The following is a 17,615-nucleotide window of genomic DNA, read 5'->3' on the forward strand; positions in this document are numbered from 1 at the left end:
TATGCTTAAAGGCATAACCCAGCCACTGACACATGAGGTGAGAAACTTACATTCCCTATAGCCAGGTTATTCTGTAATTGCCCACTTCAGGTTTCTTGCACTTTCCTGTGAAGCATATGGTACCAACCATTGTCAGAGACTGGATACTGAACTAGATGGACTGCTATTCTGATCCAGTATGGAAATTCTTATGCTCCTGTATCATGATTCTCCATAGCTATAATAGCCGAGTAGGACATTTTCATTTTTTTGACATCATAACACAGTAATTCCATGTCCCTATGTAAATCCCTGTTTGTGCCATCTCTGAATCATGTGATGGATCAAAAGCAGCTGCTTAGTCTGAAGGCAATCTCTAGATAAGAGGCTGAATTGGAATTTTAGACTTCCTTATAACGTTGCTGTTGCATTGCCTGTTTGAACTAAAGCAGCTCTTCTAATTAGAAGTAAACTAGCTAGGACAATCAACTGATTCTGTAACACCACACCATGGGTAGTGGAGTCAGTTCAGAGAGTAAGGAGTCTGCCAGAAAATCAAAGGAACTGGAAAAGAAACTCCAGGAAGATGCAGCGCGGGATGCCAGGACAGTCAAATTGCTCTTGTTGGGTAAATAAATAATAATAATCTATTATTCCTTCTATTAAAGTATGATTTTCACATTGAAACTAAATTTCAATACAGTGATTATCTAGCTTTTACAATTTTACTTTAAAGCAGACCATTCTATAAAGTGACAAATACAAAAGTTTTGTGATTTTACAGTGATGCCTGGCACCTGCTTTATGTCATTAAATGAATGAGAGGGACAAGCAAGAGAAGACAAACAGGTTGAAAATGAATGTGGTCTTTTTACATTTAATCATTTTTAGATCATTTAAGTCCCTGGAATGAAAGAATTTGAGGAACAGAAATCACTTTTAGAATAATTAGTTAGAGTAATTGCTGTTGTCTTTTGTAATGTAGAACACAGAAAGTAAGAGGTAGCGGTACAATAAGGACCGTCTAAATGCCCTAGCAAATGGATTGAAAGAGGCAATTGATTAAACAAAAAATCGACAGATGCAACTGCCTAATGAAAATGTGTTGTTTTAAATTTGCAAAACTGTTGCAACTTGCTGTATACAGTAGAAACAGATGGTTTAGTGAAAATTTCTATATGTAAAAATGTTTCTGTGTACAATCTGTTTTAGAATGTTTAGCAGATTATGTGAAATTAATGCAGATGGATTTTGCTATATACCATTTCTCCTAATACAAACTGTGAACTAGGGAATGCTTGCTAACAGGCAGCATAAGCAATACCACAGTATTAGTTCTATACATGAGAAAGTTTGGAATTTTATCAGACATCCATCAGTATGCTATGTACTTCTATAGATTTTATGAATAGTCTTATAGTGTGATATTTGGCGTAACAATATAAATGAATTTGATCAGATGAATAGGACTTACAATAACTGTGTTTACGAAATGCTTACAAAAGCTTTTACATTGTAGTTTATTCATACCAGATCCTCAGCTAACGTAAATTAGCATAGATCCATTGACTTTAGTTTTAAACCAGACTTCAGTTTGCACCAGCTGAAGATTTAACCCTCATTATTTAAATAAATTATGGGATAAATATAACACCGTAGATATCTCAAGCAATAGTGAAAAGGTACCAGTTTCGTAAATATTTCTTGGTTACATCATATTAGGGTTATCATGTAATTTGTAAGAGGGAATAGTTGTAAATATATTCAGAGATGTTTAGTTGCATATCACATTGGCAAATACTCTATATATGAAGTTTTCCCTGGAAAATTAACAAATCAGTAATGTTAAAGGGCTATATCTTTGCAATCTACTGATGAAAAGTGCTACATCAGATATAGGTATTTATTATTTATTATTATTATTGTTGTTGTTGTTGTTGTTTGTTGTTTAAAAGCCAGAGCTGTATGTGGCCATACCGAATCATGAGAAACAGTGTTCCTTGAATATTCTGAATACAGGTTAAAAAGCTTTTTCAACCCGATGGTGAATATGGAGGTCATCTGTGCCACAGTAAGACAAATTACTGTCCTCTCAGAGACAAACTAAAGTTGGTCAAAACGTGGGGAAGAAGGAATCTTTAAAAAAAATGAAATTCTAAATGTTGACAAAGATTTTAGTCAAAATAAAAAAAAAATTGACCAGCTCTAGAAAAAAAAATCCGATTGTAGCCCAAAACAGTAGATAGATAGATAGATAGATAGATAGATAGATAGATAGATAGATAGATAGATATTGGTAGGAAATATTAGAATTACCACACTGGATCAGACCCATGGTAACTCTAGTCCATTATCCTGACTCTGACTCTGTCCAGCACCAGTTCCTGCAAAGTAAGGTGTGGAAAAACCCACAGAAGGCAATTATGGGATAACCTGCTACCAGGAAAACTTTCTTCCCAACCCCCCATTATTTAGAGGTTGCATTATACTGTGAGCATGAGCAGTTTTATCCCTTCCAAAATGCTTCTTTTTCAGTATTTATTATTATAACTCTGCATATGCTTCGCCGGATAAGAGTTTACTACCGTGTTGAACCCCATTAGGGTGACCAGATGAGAGGAAGAAAATATCGGGCCAAATGGGGGGGAGGAGGGGGCCGCCAGCGGAGCAAAAAAAAAAAAGCTGAGTGCTGCCGGCGGAGCAAAAAAAAACACACAACAGTGCTGCCAGTGCCAGCGGAGCGAAATATCGGGACAAATTGTGTCCCGACCAAAAATCGGTCGGGACGCGGAACAAACACCTAAATATTGGGACGGTCCCGATTTTATCTTGACGTCTGGTCACCCTAAACCCCATTAAGATCTTGGCCTAAATGATATCCTGTGGCAATGAGTTCCATGGCCTACCTGCATGTGATATGAAAAAGTGTGTCTTTTATCATTTTAAATTAGCCACCTTTCGATGTCATTCACTGTCCTCTTGTTCTTGTCTCAAGAGGCAGGGTGAGTAGCCTGATCTACCTTCTCAAAACCGTTCATTATGTTTAAGCCCTTTGGTTCTCAGTTTAAACCGATTTTTACTGAAAATTTCCCAGGTTTTACAAAAAGTATTATTCCATTTTTTCTGATTTTCACCCTACTTTTGTATCATTCAAACATATAAAAATAACTTGTTTTATTAGGAAAATACAATACATTGCATGAGATATCTGTATTAGGATAATACATTAGTCTGTGTGCATATGCAAAGCTGCCTGTTAAAGTAAGGCTATGTATTAGTCTGGAAGATACACACAATAAACAAACAGGCACGCATACAAGCTCTGAAATGCATGCACATCTGAACATACTGGTGAATCTCACGCCCACCACATACACATTTCAAGCTGTTAACAGATAACAATTTAAAGATTTGACGCACTAAAATGGGAAGAAAACGAAAATCTGTATCAGAATACGTTTCAGAACACAAGGAAGTATTCGAAAGTTTAAAAAAAAAACAGGAGAAAAGGATGAAGTTGAGTGTATGCGATGCAAATGGTGTGGCCCAATTATTAAATGTAAATATTTATAGGCTAATAGTTCTAAGTTTACAGCAGTAAACTGTTTATTAAAATGAAAAGTTTTATTTGGCGATGAGAGATATATTGTTTTCTTAAACTCAGAGTTGGCATTGTGTTTTGAATTCCGTTTTCATTCTGCAGCAAACCACATTGATGAACGGAATTCAAAGCATTAATCTACTGAATACTTTTTTCCCCGTCTTTCGGTCCACCAAAATAAACCCCAATATTTTTCACCTGTTTTTGTTGTTGGAGTAATAAAGACTGATAAATTCCCAAGAAAAATTAAATAAAATAAAAACTGAAAACAAAGGGTCCTAATTATGTTGTACATTTCAATCACGTCCCCTTTTATTCACCTTCTCCCTAAGGGAAAAATCTCAATCTTTTCAATGGGAAATACGTTTTCCCTTCTGGAATCCTTGAGATGGACAAGGAGGAGACAGCTATCTGCTAAAGAGCAAGTGAAAGGAAAAGATTTTCTGGGTTTAGCAGATCCTACTTACAGGGTCTTTAAAAAAACAATAGAGCCACTAAGCTGTATTTGGCCTGCCCCAGAGGGAACCACAGTGCCTCCCTGAGCTCCTTGTGCAGGTGCAGCATGCGCCCCCTTCCAGGATTAACCAGCAGTACTTCCCAGACTAGCTCTGGGCCCAGTTCACAGAATTTGGATCTAGCTCCAAAGCTGGAATTTCTCCAAAGCTTAGGTTGCTAAGGTCTGGGCTTTTGGTCCATACCCATCTCTGAGTAAGAGCATGGACCTGATTCTCCTTTCACTTTACACTAGGGTAAATCAAGAGTAACTGCACTGAAGTCAATGGAGTTACACCAGTGAAAATCCCTTTTCAGATCAGAATCAGGGCCCCTAGTGCGGGGATGGGGAAATGTACAGATGATGTCAGTGCTCTGAGCAGGGGTCAGCTATTTTTTTGTGCAGAAGGTGTTGTTTATTACCTTAACATCATCAAGACTCCAATTATTAAATAATTTCATTGTAATTGTACTGAGCATCATAGAGAAGGACTTTCAGGTAGACAGATTTTTACCCATTCAGACCATAGATTGCCACTGTATTATGGACCTGATGTCACCATTGTTTTTTTTAGGGATAGACAGATCCCAAATTAGAAGAGTCTTGAGAATGACCATCATGCCCTTATGATTAAAACAATGTAATAGCGTGTACTGTTTCCTGTGGTATTTCTACCAAGAGGAGGATTTAATACTTAGGCTAATCTCTCTGGAGTTTACAGCTTTCAAGTGGTCACATTACAAACAGGAACCCACCTACAAAAATGAAGAGACCATTATTTAATTCAATTTCCATTATTTGTTCAAGGAGTTTAGCATGGAGATGCTGATTGTTGCTCTTGGAACAGGAATTGGGTTGCACAGAACCATAGGTTTCAGATTCACATAAGTCTCACAGTGGATGCAAGGATGAAAGCCTTTGTGATTCTATCTCCTCCCCCTGGAAAAATACCCCACCCCCCACCTTCCATCCAGATCTGCACATAATTCACATTTGATTTTTTGAGTTAGGAACAAACCCCAAGGAAACAATAAGGTCTCCTTGAGACCATTTGAAAACTTAGTTAAGTGCCAGCCTTTGATTTGGTACATTTCATTTAGTCTGTATATTTCACAGAATGGAGATCTGCTACTTTATTGCCCTGCCAAGTTCAATGGAGACCCATGACACGGCATCAATAATCAATAATAATCACAGCACTCCCATGGGATTGGCCCCCACTGGTAATCTAGGTGGTAAACACATTGTTTGAGAATACTGCTTCAGGACTGCTGAGACTTTGTCCTTTGCTAGGGCTCCAAGCAGCATCAGGACTTAGGCAGCTTTGTGCATGCCGACCAGAGGAACGTTAAGTGCCTGAGCCCCCTTAGCATCTACAGGGTTTGGTGGCTGCTGAATGGTGGTTTTTAGAATATCAGTGGTCTTTAAATGTCAGATTTAGGTGCCTTGAGATGCAGTTAGGTCCAAGGCCAGGTCTACACTTAAAATGCTGCAGGTACACCACTGTAGCACTTATGTGAAAATGCTCCTACGCTGATTGCAGAGAGCACTCCCATTGGCATAGTTAATCCAGCTCCCTGAGCGCCAGTAGCCATGTCAACGGGAGAAGCTGGCCCATCAACATAGTGCTGTCGACATGGCGGTTAAGGTCAGTGTAACTACGTTGCTCAAGGGTGTGGATTTTTCCTGACATAGGTCTGTGGACCTGGCCTAAGTACCTTTGTGAACCTGTCCTTAAGTCACTTTCAAAAGTGAGACTTGGGGCTTGTCTACACAGGACCACAGTCTGGACTACGGGGGAGGGGAGGGATGGGGGTGAATTGTAAAGTGCTGCGCTCTAACTGCCTCTTGTAGACCCTGCAGGCACTAACTAAAAGGCACCTAGTTTGTGCTGATGTAGACCAAAACAGGTCTGTGTTAATGTGAACTAGGTACCTTTAAGTTCTCATCAGCAAACACATTAGAGCCTAGGGTTGCCAATCCTCCTGGATGGGCCAGGAGTCTCCCAGAATTGGCCTCAATCTCCTGGTGCCTATTGAAACCAATCCGGGAGATTTTAATAGGCTGCTAAAAGTCCGGTTGGCAGCGCAGTGGGGCTAAGGCAGGCTCCCTACCTGCCCTGGCTCTGCCTGGCTCCTGGAAGCGACCCGGGGCAGTGCCTGTAGGGAGGGGCAGCATGTGGAGCTTCCTGGTGGCACCTGAGCCTAGGAGCCAGATATGTTGGTTGCTTCCCAGAGCCACCCAAGATAAGCACCACCCGGAGTCCACATCCCTCAACCCCTCCCACATCCCAACCCCCTGCCCCAGCCCTAAGCCCCCACACACACCCAAACTCCCTCCCAGAGCCTGCACCCCACACTCCCTCCTGCACCCCAACCCCTTGCCCCAGGCTCAACCCAGAGTCCCCTCCTACACTCTCAACCCCCTGTGCCCCACCCCCAGCCCAGAGCCCATACCCCCTCCTGTGCCCCAACCCCCTTCTCCAGTCCAGTGAAAGTGAGTGAGGATGGGGGAGAGCGAGAGATGGAGGGAAGGGGGATGGAGTGAGTGGGGGGTGGGGCCTCGTAGAAGGGGCATGGCAGGGGCGTGGCCTCGAGGTAGGGGCAGGGGAAGGGTGTTTGGGTTTGTGCAATTAGACAGTTGGCAACCCTACAGAGCGCTCTACAATTCACCCATCTCCCCATTGTCCGGACTATGGTGGCATCAGTCAGTTAGAAGTAGTGAAAATCTTTATAAACATATTAGCTGGTTGTGGCCCTCCCCTAGGTTTAACCATAGCCAGCTAGCACACTTTTAAACACTATTATCATTGTCTATACTAGGTGCTAAGAGGTGTAAGACAATGTGTTAACTAAAATGCGCTATTTAATATTGTTGTCTAACACGGCTCATTTATCCCAGTGTAGACAAAGCCCAGCTTACTCCATATGCCCATCCCAGTCCTTACTGCTCCTTTCACCTCCTGTTTCTCACACATGAGTTCACGACGTCCTTCATGCTGCCCTCTATCCTTTCCCCCAACATACACCAAGAACATTTCACTTGTCTATAAATAGCATAGCTCAGCCAGATTCACTTAGCCTAAATGCCCCCCCACCTGCTTCAACAGAAGGGAGACAGTCTCAGCAGTGAGGGAGGGGACATTAACTGAGGGACACCAAGTAGCTTCTTCCCCACCCCCACTGGGAGTCTCTGGCACTCATTGACCAGCTGGGGGGGAAAGGTGCTGAATGGCCAGTATTCCCCAGCTCCCTGGATTTAACCTGGAGTGGGGGCCATGTGGAGCCTCTTATCCACCTCGAGCTAGGAATGGAAACCCCATCTGACAAATGCTGTGGGCCTAGCTGATCACCCATATGAGGGTCAGGAAGGATTTTTTCTCCCCTGGTCCAATTGGCAGAGGATCGGGGATCATTTTGCCTTCCCTGAAGCATCTTCAAGCCACAGTGGGTTAAGTAGGAACAGGCGTAGTATCTAACTGAGGTACTGGGATGGAGTTGTTTATTGGGCACAACTTGTGGCCAGTTTCCAGTGTGGTTAAAACAATCAAATGAACAATTCACAAAGGTAAAAGATCTGGGATCTGGTGATTGGCCTTGGGCTTTTAGGATAGGGTGAGACCATGTGGCCTTATGGCTCTTGTGGACTGAGGTCCCCACCCTTCAGCACCCTCTGTCCCCCTTGCAGGGAGGAAGGTGCTAGGACTCAGAGAGAGCTGAGTCCTGGGGGGTTGGCTGAGGAAAGCCTACCCCGCATTATGGATTATATGGTAAAGAGCCTTGTAGCTGCCACAGTGGAACAAATTAAATGCCTGTTATAGAAGAGTATGGGTGATGGGCAGGTAGCGCCCCTCCCCTGTGCTAAAATGTAATAAAAGTTGCAGCTTGCACCTTAATGCCATGCATGGGCCTGTCCTCATTTCACCGCTGGTCCGCATCGATCCAGTTGCATTTTTGAACTTGTAGTCATTCATAATCTGTTGAAAAATTTCCTTCCAACTTTCCTTCAAGTCGTCATTCATTCCTAATCCCTATCCTCTCTTCCTATCACACGGTTCTGTCTGAGTTTGGGGCTGGTTCGCAATGTCAGATGCTGTCTGGCCCTACCTGCTTTGTTAACATCCACTCAATGTGCAGCAGCAGTCAAAAAAGCAAAGAGAATGCTGGGAATAATTAAGAAAGGGATAGATAACAGGACAGAAAATGTCATGTTGCCTCTATATAAATCCATGGTATGCCCACATCTTGAATACTCTGTGCAGATGTGGTCACCCCATCTCAAAAAAGATATATTAGAATTGGAAAAGGTTCAGAAAAGGCAACAAAAATGATTAGGGATATAAAACGGCTTCCGTATGAGGAGAGATTAATAAGACTGGGACTTTTCAGCTTGGAAAATAGATGGCTAAGAGGAGATATGATTGAGGTTTATAAAATCATGATTGGTATAGAGAAAGTAGATAAGGAAGTGTTGTTTACTACTTCTCATAACACAAGAACTAGAGTTCACCAAATGAAATTAATAGGCATCAGGTTTAAAACAAATAAAAGGAAGCATTTCTTCACACAATGCACAGTCAACCTGTGGAACTCCTTGCCAGAGGATGTTGTGAAGGCCAAGACCATAACAGGGTTCAAAAAAGAACTAGATAAATTCATGGAGGATAGGTCAATCGATGGCTATTAGCCAGGATGGGCAGGAATGGTGTCCCTAGCCTCTGTTTGCCAGAAGCTGGAAATGAGCGACAGGGGATGGATCACTTGATGATTACCTGTTCTGTTCATTCCCTCTGGGGCACTTGGCATCGGCCACTTTCGGAAGACAGGATACTGGGATAGATGGACCCTTGGTCTGACCCATTAGGGCCATTCTTATGTTCTAACATTACTCTTTAAAATGACCACCGGGCCACATTCATCCCTGGTGGAACTAACTCTGTGAAGATTAGTGGACTTAACACTTACAGCAATTCTCTATCCTAGGTCTTTAAGAAACAAGTTTTATGTTTAGCCATTTATACTTGTCTGAGCATAAATGAAGAGTGTATTTCAGATAGTTAGAAATGGTTTGTTATAGGTTTAAAAGCTTCATAGGTTTAGTTTAAAGAAGCACCCAAGAATTAGGACATATGTGCAGACTTTATCCCTCTAACTCAAACATCTTGAGTCTTGGCTCTAAATATCACAAGAACAGGCTTTCTAGAAACACTTCCATCACTGTATTTCACATTCCACATTCACAAACTAACAAATAGTCTGGTGGGAAAGAGTTCTTTCTGTTGTTCCTGAATAGTTATACAGAAGTTGCCATAAAAACATCATTTACCCATAGAGAGACTGACGCCTAGGTAGTTATGCAACTATTATCATGTTGTATTGCATCTTTACCTTTCCTGGGGCCTGGAGTCTGCAGAAGTCGCTGGTGTTTTATGAGCATAAGTGAAGCAGCATGTTGCAAAGGAGATGCACACTGCTCTCGCTCACACACGGGCTTCATTTTTGCATTCTCGTTTTATAGTTTTTTTCCCCTTTAATCTAAAATAACAGTGAATGAAACTGAATGTGACTGACCTTCCTGCATGGAAAAATGTAACAGAATATACCTCAGTCTTCATCTGTTACTCCAAGTAGGAGATAACTGAAATAGTTGGAAGGGTGCAGTGTTGTCTACTGGCTAGAGCACTGGACAGGCACTGACGGGACCTGGGGTCCATTCCCAGCTCTTCAGCAGGCCTGCTGGGTACATTTCGTCACCGCTCAGTGCCTCAGCTTCCCCGTCTGTAAAATGGGGATTAAGATACCGATTCTGCTTTGTACAGCACGTTGAGATCTATGGATGAAAAGCACTAGATAATACTTAATAAATAAGCATTATCAGATTCACTGTGTAATAGCTCCCACTGTACATAGCTCCGGTTGTTCAGTGTTATGAGTAGAGGTCTGGGAACTCCTTGCTTCTTCTTCTGACTCTATCCCAGACATAAGTGATACAGATAAAGTAGGATTGTCACTAGCCCTAATCCTCAGAGCAGAACAGGAGGGAGCCAAGGCCCCCAAGCCCGTATGCAACCATTTAAGAGCTATTGTGACTTTGGGTCCTCAGCTCAGTTGCTGCTGTTCCCTGTGAAGGAGGGGTGGAATGCAGATACAGTCATGGCTCTCTGCCCCCAGCCCCTTGAATGCTCTGGCGGGAGGAGCAGGCTGAACATGAGGAAAGAAGAAAGGAAAGATTCAGGGCTGCACTAAATTCTTACTATTACACTCCCTTGGGAGCAAGAGCTCCTCCTGAGGCAGTATAGCTAAGAGTGGTCCCATACTCAAGACTGAGCCTAAAAGTTCTATGTAGTGTATGATTAAAGTATTCCTGAGAGATTAATTAAGAGTATAAGCAAAGGAGAAGAGCTGCACCCATTGGATTTAAATCCCAGCTCCTTCTATAATTTAACATTGTCTTTCAGTCACTGAACAGGGACTCATTTATGTATTATTTTCACTAACATTGTTCAATGCCCCAGGCTTGCATGAATGTCATAAGAAGAAGAGCTCGGTATAGCTTGAAAGCTTGTCTCCCTCAGCAACAAAAGTTGGTCCAGTAAAAGATATTACCTCACCCCCCTTGTCTCTCTAATAGCCTGCCAACACTGCTACAACAACACTGCATAAGACCTCTCTGTCACATAGTGAAACTGTGGTAAGCGTTGCACAATTGGCCGGGTGGGCTGTGGTTTGCTCAGTTCCTTAAATGGGTATTGAGAAGAGACTGACTGATGACCTATACCAAATTTGCAAGTTCCAGATGCAAAACCAATTGTTGACATGATCGTAATTAATCACAAAGAGTGGCAGATGGCTGCATCAGCCAACTTAGCATAATCATGGTATTTTTCACCAGTGCTTTCTGCCACTCATATCATGGGTTTCAGAAGAATGTTTTGCATATGTTTTGCTGGTTGTTGTGACTCGTTTGCTGACATTTAAATGTTGTGAACTTTAAAAAAATCTGTTTAGAAAATACTTGTTATCAACTCATTCCCTTCAGCCAATGAACATTCAGTTGGAATAGCAATGGCCTGATTCTCCACTGGGTGTAGCCATTTACACCTGCGCCAAAGGAGTAAATCAAAAGTATTTTGCACTCGTGCTGTAACTGACAAAGAGCAGGGCAATGGAAAATCATGTTCATAGAATCATAGAATCATAGAATATCAGGGTTGGAAGGAATCTCAGGAGGTCATCTAGTCCAACCCCCTGCTCAAAGCAGGACCAATTCCCAACTAAATCATCTCAGCCAGGGCTTTGTCAAGCCGGGCCTTAAAAACCTCCAAGGAAGGAGATTCCACCACCTCCCTAGGTAACGCATTCCAGTGCTTCACCACCCTCCTAGTGAAATAGTGTTTCCTAATATCCAACCTAGACCTCCTCCACTGCAACTTGAGACCATTGCTCCTTGTTCTGTCATCTGCCACCACTGAGAACAGCCAAGCTCCATCCTCTTTGGAACCCCCCTTCAGGTAGTTGAAAGCAGCTATCAAATCCCCCCTCATTCTTCTCTTCTGGAGACTAAACAATCCCAGTTCCCTCAGCCTCTACTCATAAGTCATGTGCTCCAGCCCCCTAATAATTTTTGTTGCCCTCCGCTGGACTCTTTCCAATTTTTCCACATCCTTTTTGTAGTGTGGGGCCCAAAACTGGACACAATACTCCAGATGAGGCCTCACCATATCGAATAAAGGGGAATGATCACGTCCCTCGATCTGCTGGCAATGCCCCTACTTATACAGCCCAAAATGCTGTTAGCCTTCTTGGCAACAAGAGCACACTGTTGACTCATATCCAGCTTCTCATCTACTGTGACCCCTAGGTCCTTTTCTGCAGAACTGCTACCTAGCCATTCGGTCCCTGGTCTGTAGTAGTGCATAGGATTCTTCCGTCCTAAGTGCAGGACTCTGCACTTGTCCTTGTTGAACCTCATCAGGTTTTTTTTGGCCCAATCTTCTAATTTGTTCCTTGAATTCCTGGCATTTAGCCCCCAAATTATGCCCCCATTTGTACTATTGAAACATTAGGGCCTAAGACCTAGATGTGGGAAGTAAGTTACTCACCTGAGCTGCTAACATTGTTACTCCCCAATCTGTGCTCTGACAACATCTCAGGTGAGTAAGTGCAGCTACACTTGCTTTGCAGCAGGGGGAGATCATTTTGTGATTGTTAGCCATTTTGCACCTGAGTAGGAGGGCCAGGTTCAAGTAAATAAGGCTACCCACTCCCAAATCTTGATCTCAGTTCTACAACTGACTTTATGCAGGCAGACCCAGGCCCCACCTCAGTGAAGTCAATGAGGCTCTGCAGATACAGAGTTCTTCCTAAACTGAGCAAGCTTGGTTGGGGTCCTACTTTACACACACACACACACTCTCCCTTCTACATGAGAGTCCAAGGTTACGATGCATAGAGAGTGGAGTTATATCTGCAACAAGGGGTTTGCACCCATGATGCTTCTAAATATAGATAAATGTAACCTTTCCACACTCCCTTCCCCACCATGCAAGGTAATGCAGGATCAAAGGCCTTTTGTTCACTAAGCTGAGCTCTCATATGCTTCAAGTGCCCAGTGGATGCTGACAGAACATAAGTTTGGCCCATTTTCTTTTCTTTTTGTTTCCAAACTCTATATTCTTTTAATTACGTCAGTGTTCTTGTAGCTTTTACAAATGATATTTCTATTAGGATTTCAGTGCAAAATACGCCTTGATTTAAAATGAAAGAGGATTCTACGAGATAAAATGATGCCTCTGAAGACAGTATGTGTCTCTCCCCTTCCCAGTTTTTGTCCATGGAAATTATGGAATTTGCAAGATTATTTTAATGCCTATTAGAGTTATTCGTGTATCAGTAACATTTTTGAATATTCCTTTTCTGCAGGTGCTGGAGAATCAGGAAAGAGCACTATTGTGAAACAAATGAAGTAGGTATATGAATATTAATTTCAGTTATAAAATTTGAATATTTGCAGTATGTATAGCAAATGTCTTAGCTATCAGTAATTTTATTTTCAAATAAAATGCAAAAACAAAAAAAATTAAAATCAACTTCCAATTCGAAATATAAAATGATTGGAGATACATATCTGATTTTCTAATCAAATATATTTGGAAAATCTTGCACTGCTCCAACTAGTACTGAATTCAAGCAGTCTTTCCATTAGCTTCCACAGGAATTGCATCAAGTCATGAGTAAGGCTGCGTGTCTGTCATGGAGGTCACGGAAGTCACGGATTCTGTGACTTTCCATAACCTCTGTGATTTCTGCAGCGGCCGCTGCTGGGGCAGTCACGGGCCACAACGTCCCCCCAACCCCAGCAGCAACAGTAGTTTGGGTGTGGGAGGGGGCTCAGGGCTGGGGGTTGGTGTGCGGAGCAGTGCTTACCTCGGGGTGGGAGGTGGAAGCTCCCTGGAAGCGGCCAGCATGTCCCTGCAGTTCCTAGACGGAGAGGCCAGGGGGCTCTGCACGCTGCCCCTGCCTGCAGGCACTGCCTCCGCAGCGCCCATTGGCTGCGTTTCCCAGCCAATGGGCGCTGCGGAGCCCGAGCTAGTGGCAGGGGCAGTGTGCGAAACCTCCCTGGCTTTCCCTCCCCCTAGGAGCTGCATGGACATGCCAGCCGCTTCCAGGGAGCTGCGTGGAGCCAGGTAGGGAGCCTGCCAGTCCTGCCAACCCCTCTCCCCCCAGCAACAGTGGAGGTCCTGGGCCACGTGTCACTGCCCACCCTCCCACACACACAGCACCAGCGGTGGTCTCAGGCTGCCCTGCCCAGCAACTGCGGTGCCCCCCCCCCGGGGCTGCCCCCCAGAACCCATGGTGCCCCCCCAGGCCAAGTTTTAATTAGGAGCATATAGTAGAAGTCATGGACAGGTCACAGGCTGTGAATTTTTGTTTACTGCCTGTGACCTGTCCATGACTTTTACTAAATATACCCGGGACTAAAACGTAGCCTTAGCCATGAGTATTAGATCAAGGAGTATAACTGAACTCATAAATCTATGCTTTGCTTCTCAGAGTGTCGATCGCTGTTGATCTTCACAGAATTACTCTAATTCCTGTCTATAGCTAACTCCTTAGTGAAGGCAAAGATTGTGTCTGACCCTTGTGCCCTGTGCAGAGTGGGAGGTGCAAGCAGACCCCATTGCACACTTTGCACCAAGTCTAGGGACAAGTGCAGGGAGTGATGTCTTTGTGCACCCAAGGATGCAAACCTCTCCAAAGGGCAAGGGAAGAAGTTGGGATGATGGCCCTACCCCACTTGCAGGCATCCATGGTCCCAGCTGGACATGCTGGGAAGTGCAGGTGGGATCATCCAAAGGGCAATATCCCTTCACAGACTCTCATTGGGGATTTTGATTGTGCCATTACTTCAGATAAACCTAGTGCAGTAACTATTCACTCAACAAGGGCCTGGTCCCGCTTCCATTGAAGTCAATGACAGTATTTCCATTGATTTCAAAGGGAGCTGGACTAGGCACTTCATCGTGGACTAATTTTTATATTTATAGCTAGGCTGTTCACATTCCTTTACATGTATCTAAGCAGGCCAATTTTTCCAAAGGTAGCTAAAGTAGTAGTTTAAAGAGATAACTCAACTGTGCCAAGCAAGTGGCAACATAAGTCCTACTTAAATGTGCAGCCCATGTCCTCCTTTACATTTACAAGCTCGTAAAATTGTATTGTTTAATCGGGGCTTATTTTTCCAGGTGAATTTGTGAATTATTGCCTAAAATTGCTTTTTATAGTCATCTGACAAATAAAGAGGGTGATCACAAAATTCCAGAGCCATAACCATTGTAATTATTTGAGCATGCTGCCACATTACTAGTATCAATCTGTTCCAATGTAAACATTTTTAAGGAGAGCATTTTTAATAGAGGGGACACTTTATCTCTTATTTACATTTTTCTGGTTATTTGACATCCTTATTGACCCATTTAAAGAGTAATTTGGACAATGTTGGGCACAGGGATAAATACCATAAATACCATTTTTTTACTTTTTTTTCCCTTTGGTTTTGCAGCAGGACAATTTTAATAACATCACCATAGCTTTCACCAAATGTTTTTGCCAACTTTTATGTTTCACATAAGATCATGTATTTTTTATTTCCTTCATTTTAAGTCTGATTGAGCAGCACATCCGTACTCTGCAAAGTGCTTTAAAATGTACGTAACTCCCACTGGAGTTGTGCTGAAGTGTTTTGCTGAATAGGGCTAAACTTAAGCTTGTTCTGCTGAATTGGGAACTGTGAGAAATCTGATGGCTAATTTACTTGATGGCATTAGAGAGAGGTAAACCTGAAAAGCTCTATGTCATTTTTAAAGCTCCATGTCTATAAGATTTAGAGCTGGTGGAAAATGTTGTTGTTTTTTCCATAGAAAATTATTACAAAAATTGTTTTCATTTTTGTTTACAAATTCCATGGAAAAGTTTGACTTTTTGGTGAAATATCAAAACCAAAATATTTCAATATTCAACGGTTTGATTGTCAGGTGTTAGTTTTTTCAAAAAAATGTCAAAATTTTCCGTGGAAGCAGACACTGTTTCTAAAAAAAATTGTTTTGTTGAAAACTTTCCTGTCAGAAAACAGTTTTGACAGAAAATTTTTGACTAGCCCTAATGAGGGCATCCTAATACTACTAATATGATTTTTAATGAATACATTACAATACTATACTTTCTATTATTCATCATGACAGAGATATCTGTAGACCTGATCCAAACCCCACTGAAGTCTGAATTATTCCATTGACTTCTGTACACTTTGGATAACATCCTCTGAGACATAAAGGAGACTTACAGTGTCTTAACAGAGAAAAAGCTAATTTTCAGTTAGGATTGAGGCAGATAATTCTTCAGCTGTTAAAACTGTTCTTATCCTTCTGAGAATTTACAAGGTGATATTACTGGTTTTAAATTTTCTCTAAAGAAGGCTATGCTTTGAGAGTGCATTTGAAAATGTTTCCTTGCTTGTTAAATTCATACATAAAGAGAATAGGGGACTGCTACTGACTAATTATTCCTCGAGGTGGGTAGCATGGATGCTGCCAGAGGACGTGAATATAAATATAAAAGCCTCAAGAGAAAACAAGTATTTTTCTTTTTGTAATTACAGTAGCTAGTGCTATTTTGAGGCCCTCTATTTTCTTCCTTTCTTTGTTGTTCAAATGCTTTTAAGGATAATAACAACATTTAAAATGACTGTTTGAGAATTGTAAGTGCATTTGCCTGTCTTCCCTTCAGATGTTCACAACCCCCCACCCTTCAAAACAGACAGTAAAAATGTGTTCTTTTAATCCCACAACTTCCACACAGACCTTACTGCACGCATTGCTAAGGGGCATGCAGAGTAAAACAGCCAACCTTAGATTTTGAATGTACTGTAGTTTATAGTTTCCTTATATTTCATGCCATTGTATGTACTAAAGTACCTGGTTTTTATAGATGGAGGGCTATAAAGGTCTCTTCACAAGTTCCAAAATATCTTGAAAACATATCGGAAATAGTTTTTTTTCTGTAATAAATAGCATATAAAGAAAGTTTGATGGAATGGTACAATGTGAAGGTTTTTTGATACTCATTTGGATGACTTTCTCATGACCTGGTTTGCCACTCATGACCAACATGGACATTCCAAGCTCACCCCAATAAGTACTCCATGCGACTCCATACCACCATGTATCCTGTACATGGCTCATATGTTACATTCAACTGGCATTCATTTTGTCTTTCATTTTGAACATTTCTAGAGGTTGTAGAGGTGTTTCTCATTCTGGGGCCAAAGCCCACTGAAATCAATGGGAGTCTCTGAAGCCTTCCACAGTCTTCGAAGGGCTTTGAAATAGATCCAATATATCTTCATTTTGAGAATGTCACTCAAACCACTAGGCACTTCCAAAATGGAAGGTAAGCTTTAAGCTATTTTGGAACTGTTTTAGAGAGGGGTTTTTGGTACCTCACTGTATGTAAAGTTGTATCTTTGCCTTTTCTTGTGTGATTCGGGTCAGAGATATGATAGGATTCATAGACATTCCATTCTAGTCTACTCTTAACTCGACCTCCTCATATACAACTTCATCCTTGGGGTTGAGTCCGCTGACCGCAGTCTCCAACCCCGCCGAAATATCCGTGGAGCTCTTGGTGGTGAAGGTGAGGTCACTGCAGAGGATGGTGACCAGCTCTTTATAGAAGCATCAAGTTTTCGGTGCAGCACCAGAGCAACCTACCTCAGCTCCTTTATCTTTACACGGCACTACTATGTGGCCCATTCTCAAGTATGCCATGAGAAATCTAACCATAGGTATAAAAGTCCCTACAGCTGGAGCGCAGCTGGGACTGCACAGCCTCCTCTCCCCACAGTACCAGCAGATCCAACAACTCAGGTGTGCTCCAAGCGGGAGAGAATTTGCTGCGTGGAGCCACCATTGTCATCTGGAAAGATGTGATGTGAGCTGTCCACGCCGAGCAAACAGGAAGTGGCATTTCAAAAATTCCCAGGTCT

The 17,615-nt window shown here is 42.4% G+C and overlaps 1 protein-coding gene across 1 annotated transcript in view; it reads left to right on the top strand.

The window, feature by feature from the left end:
• Positions 1-489: 489 nt before the first annotated feature.
• Positions 490-17,615, top strand: part of GNAT3 (G protein subunit alpha transducin 3) — a 39,045-nt gene continuing 21,919 nt past the window's right edge. Inside the window, exons 1-2 of the mRNA XM_024194446.1 lie at positions 490-607; positions 12,995-13,037. Coding sequence (XP_024050214.1) covers positions 490-607; positions 12,995-13,037 — 161 coding nt within the window. The remainder of the gene's footprint in view (positions 608-12,994; positions 13,038-17,615) is intronic.

The sequence above is a fragment of the Terrapene carolina genome, unplaced genomic scaffold, assembly GCF_002925995.2.
Source record: "Terrapene carolina triunguis isolate 2854851 unplaced genomic scaffold, T_m_triunguis-2.0 Scaffold68, whole genome shotgun sequence".
Lineage (NCBI taxonomy): Eukaryota > Metazoa > Chordata > Testudines > Emydidae > Terrapene > Terrapene triunguis.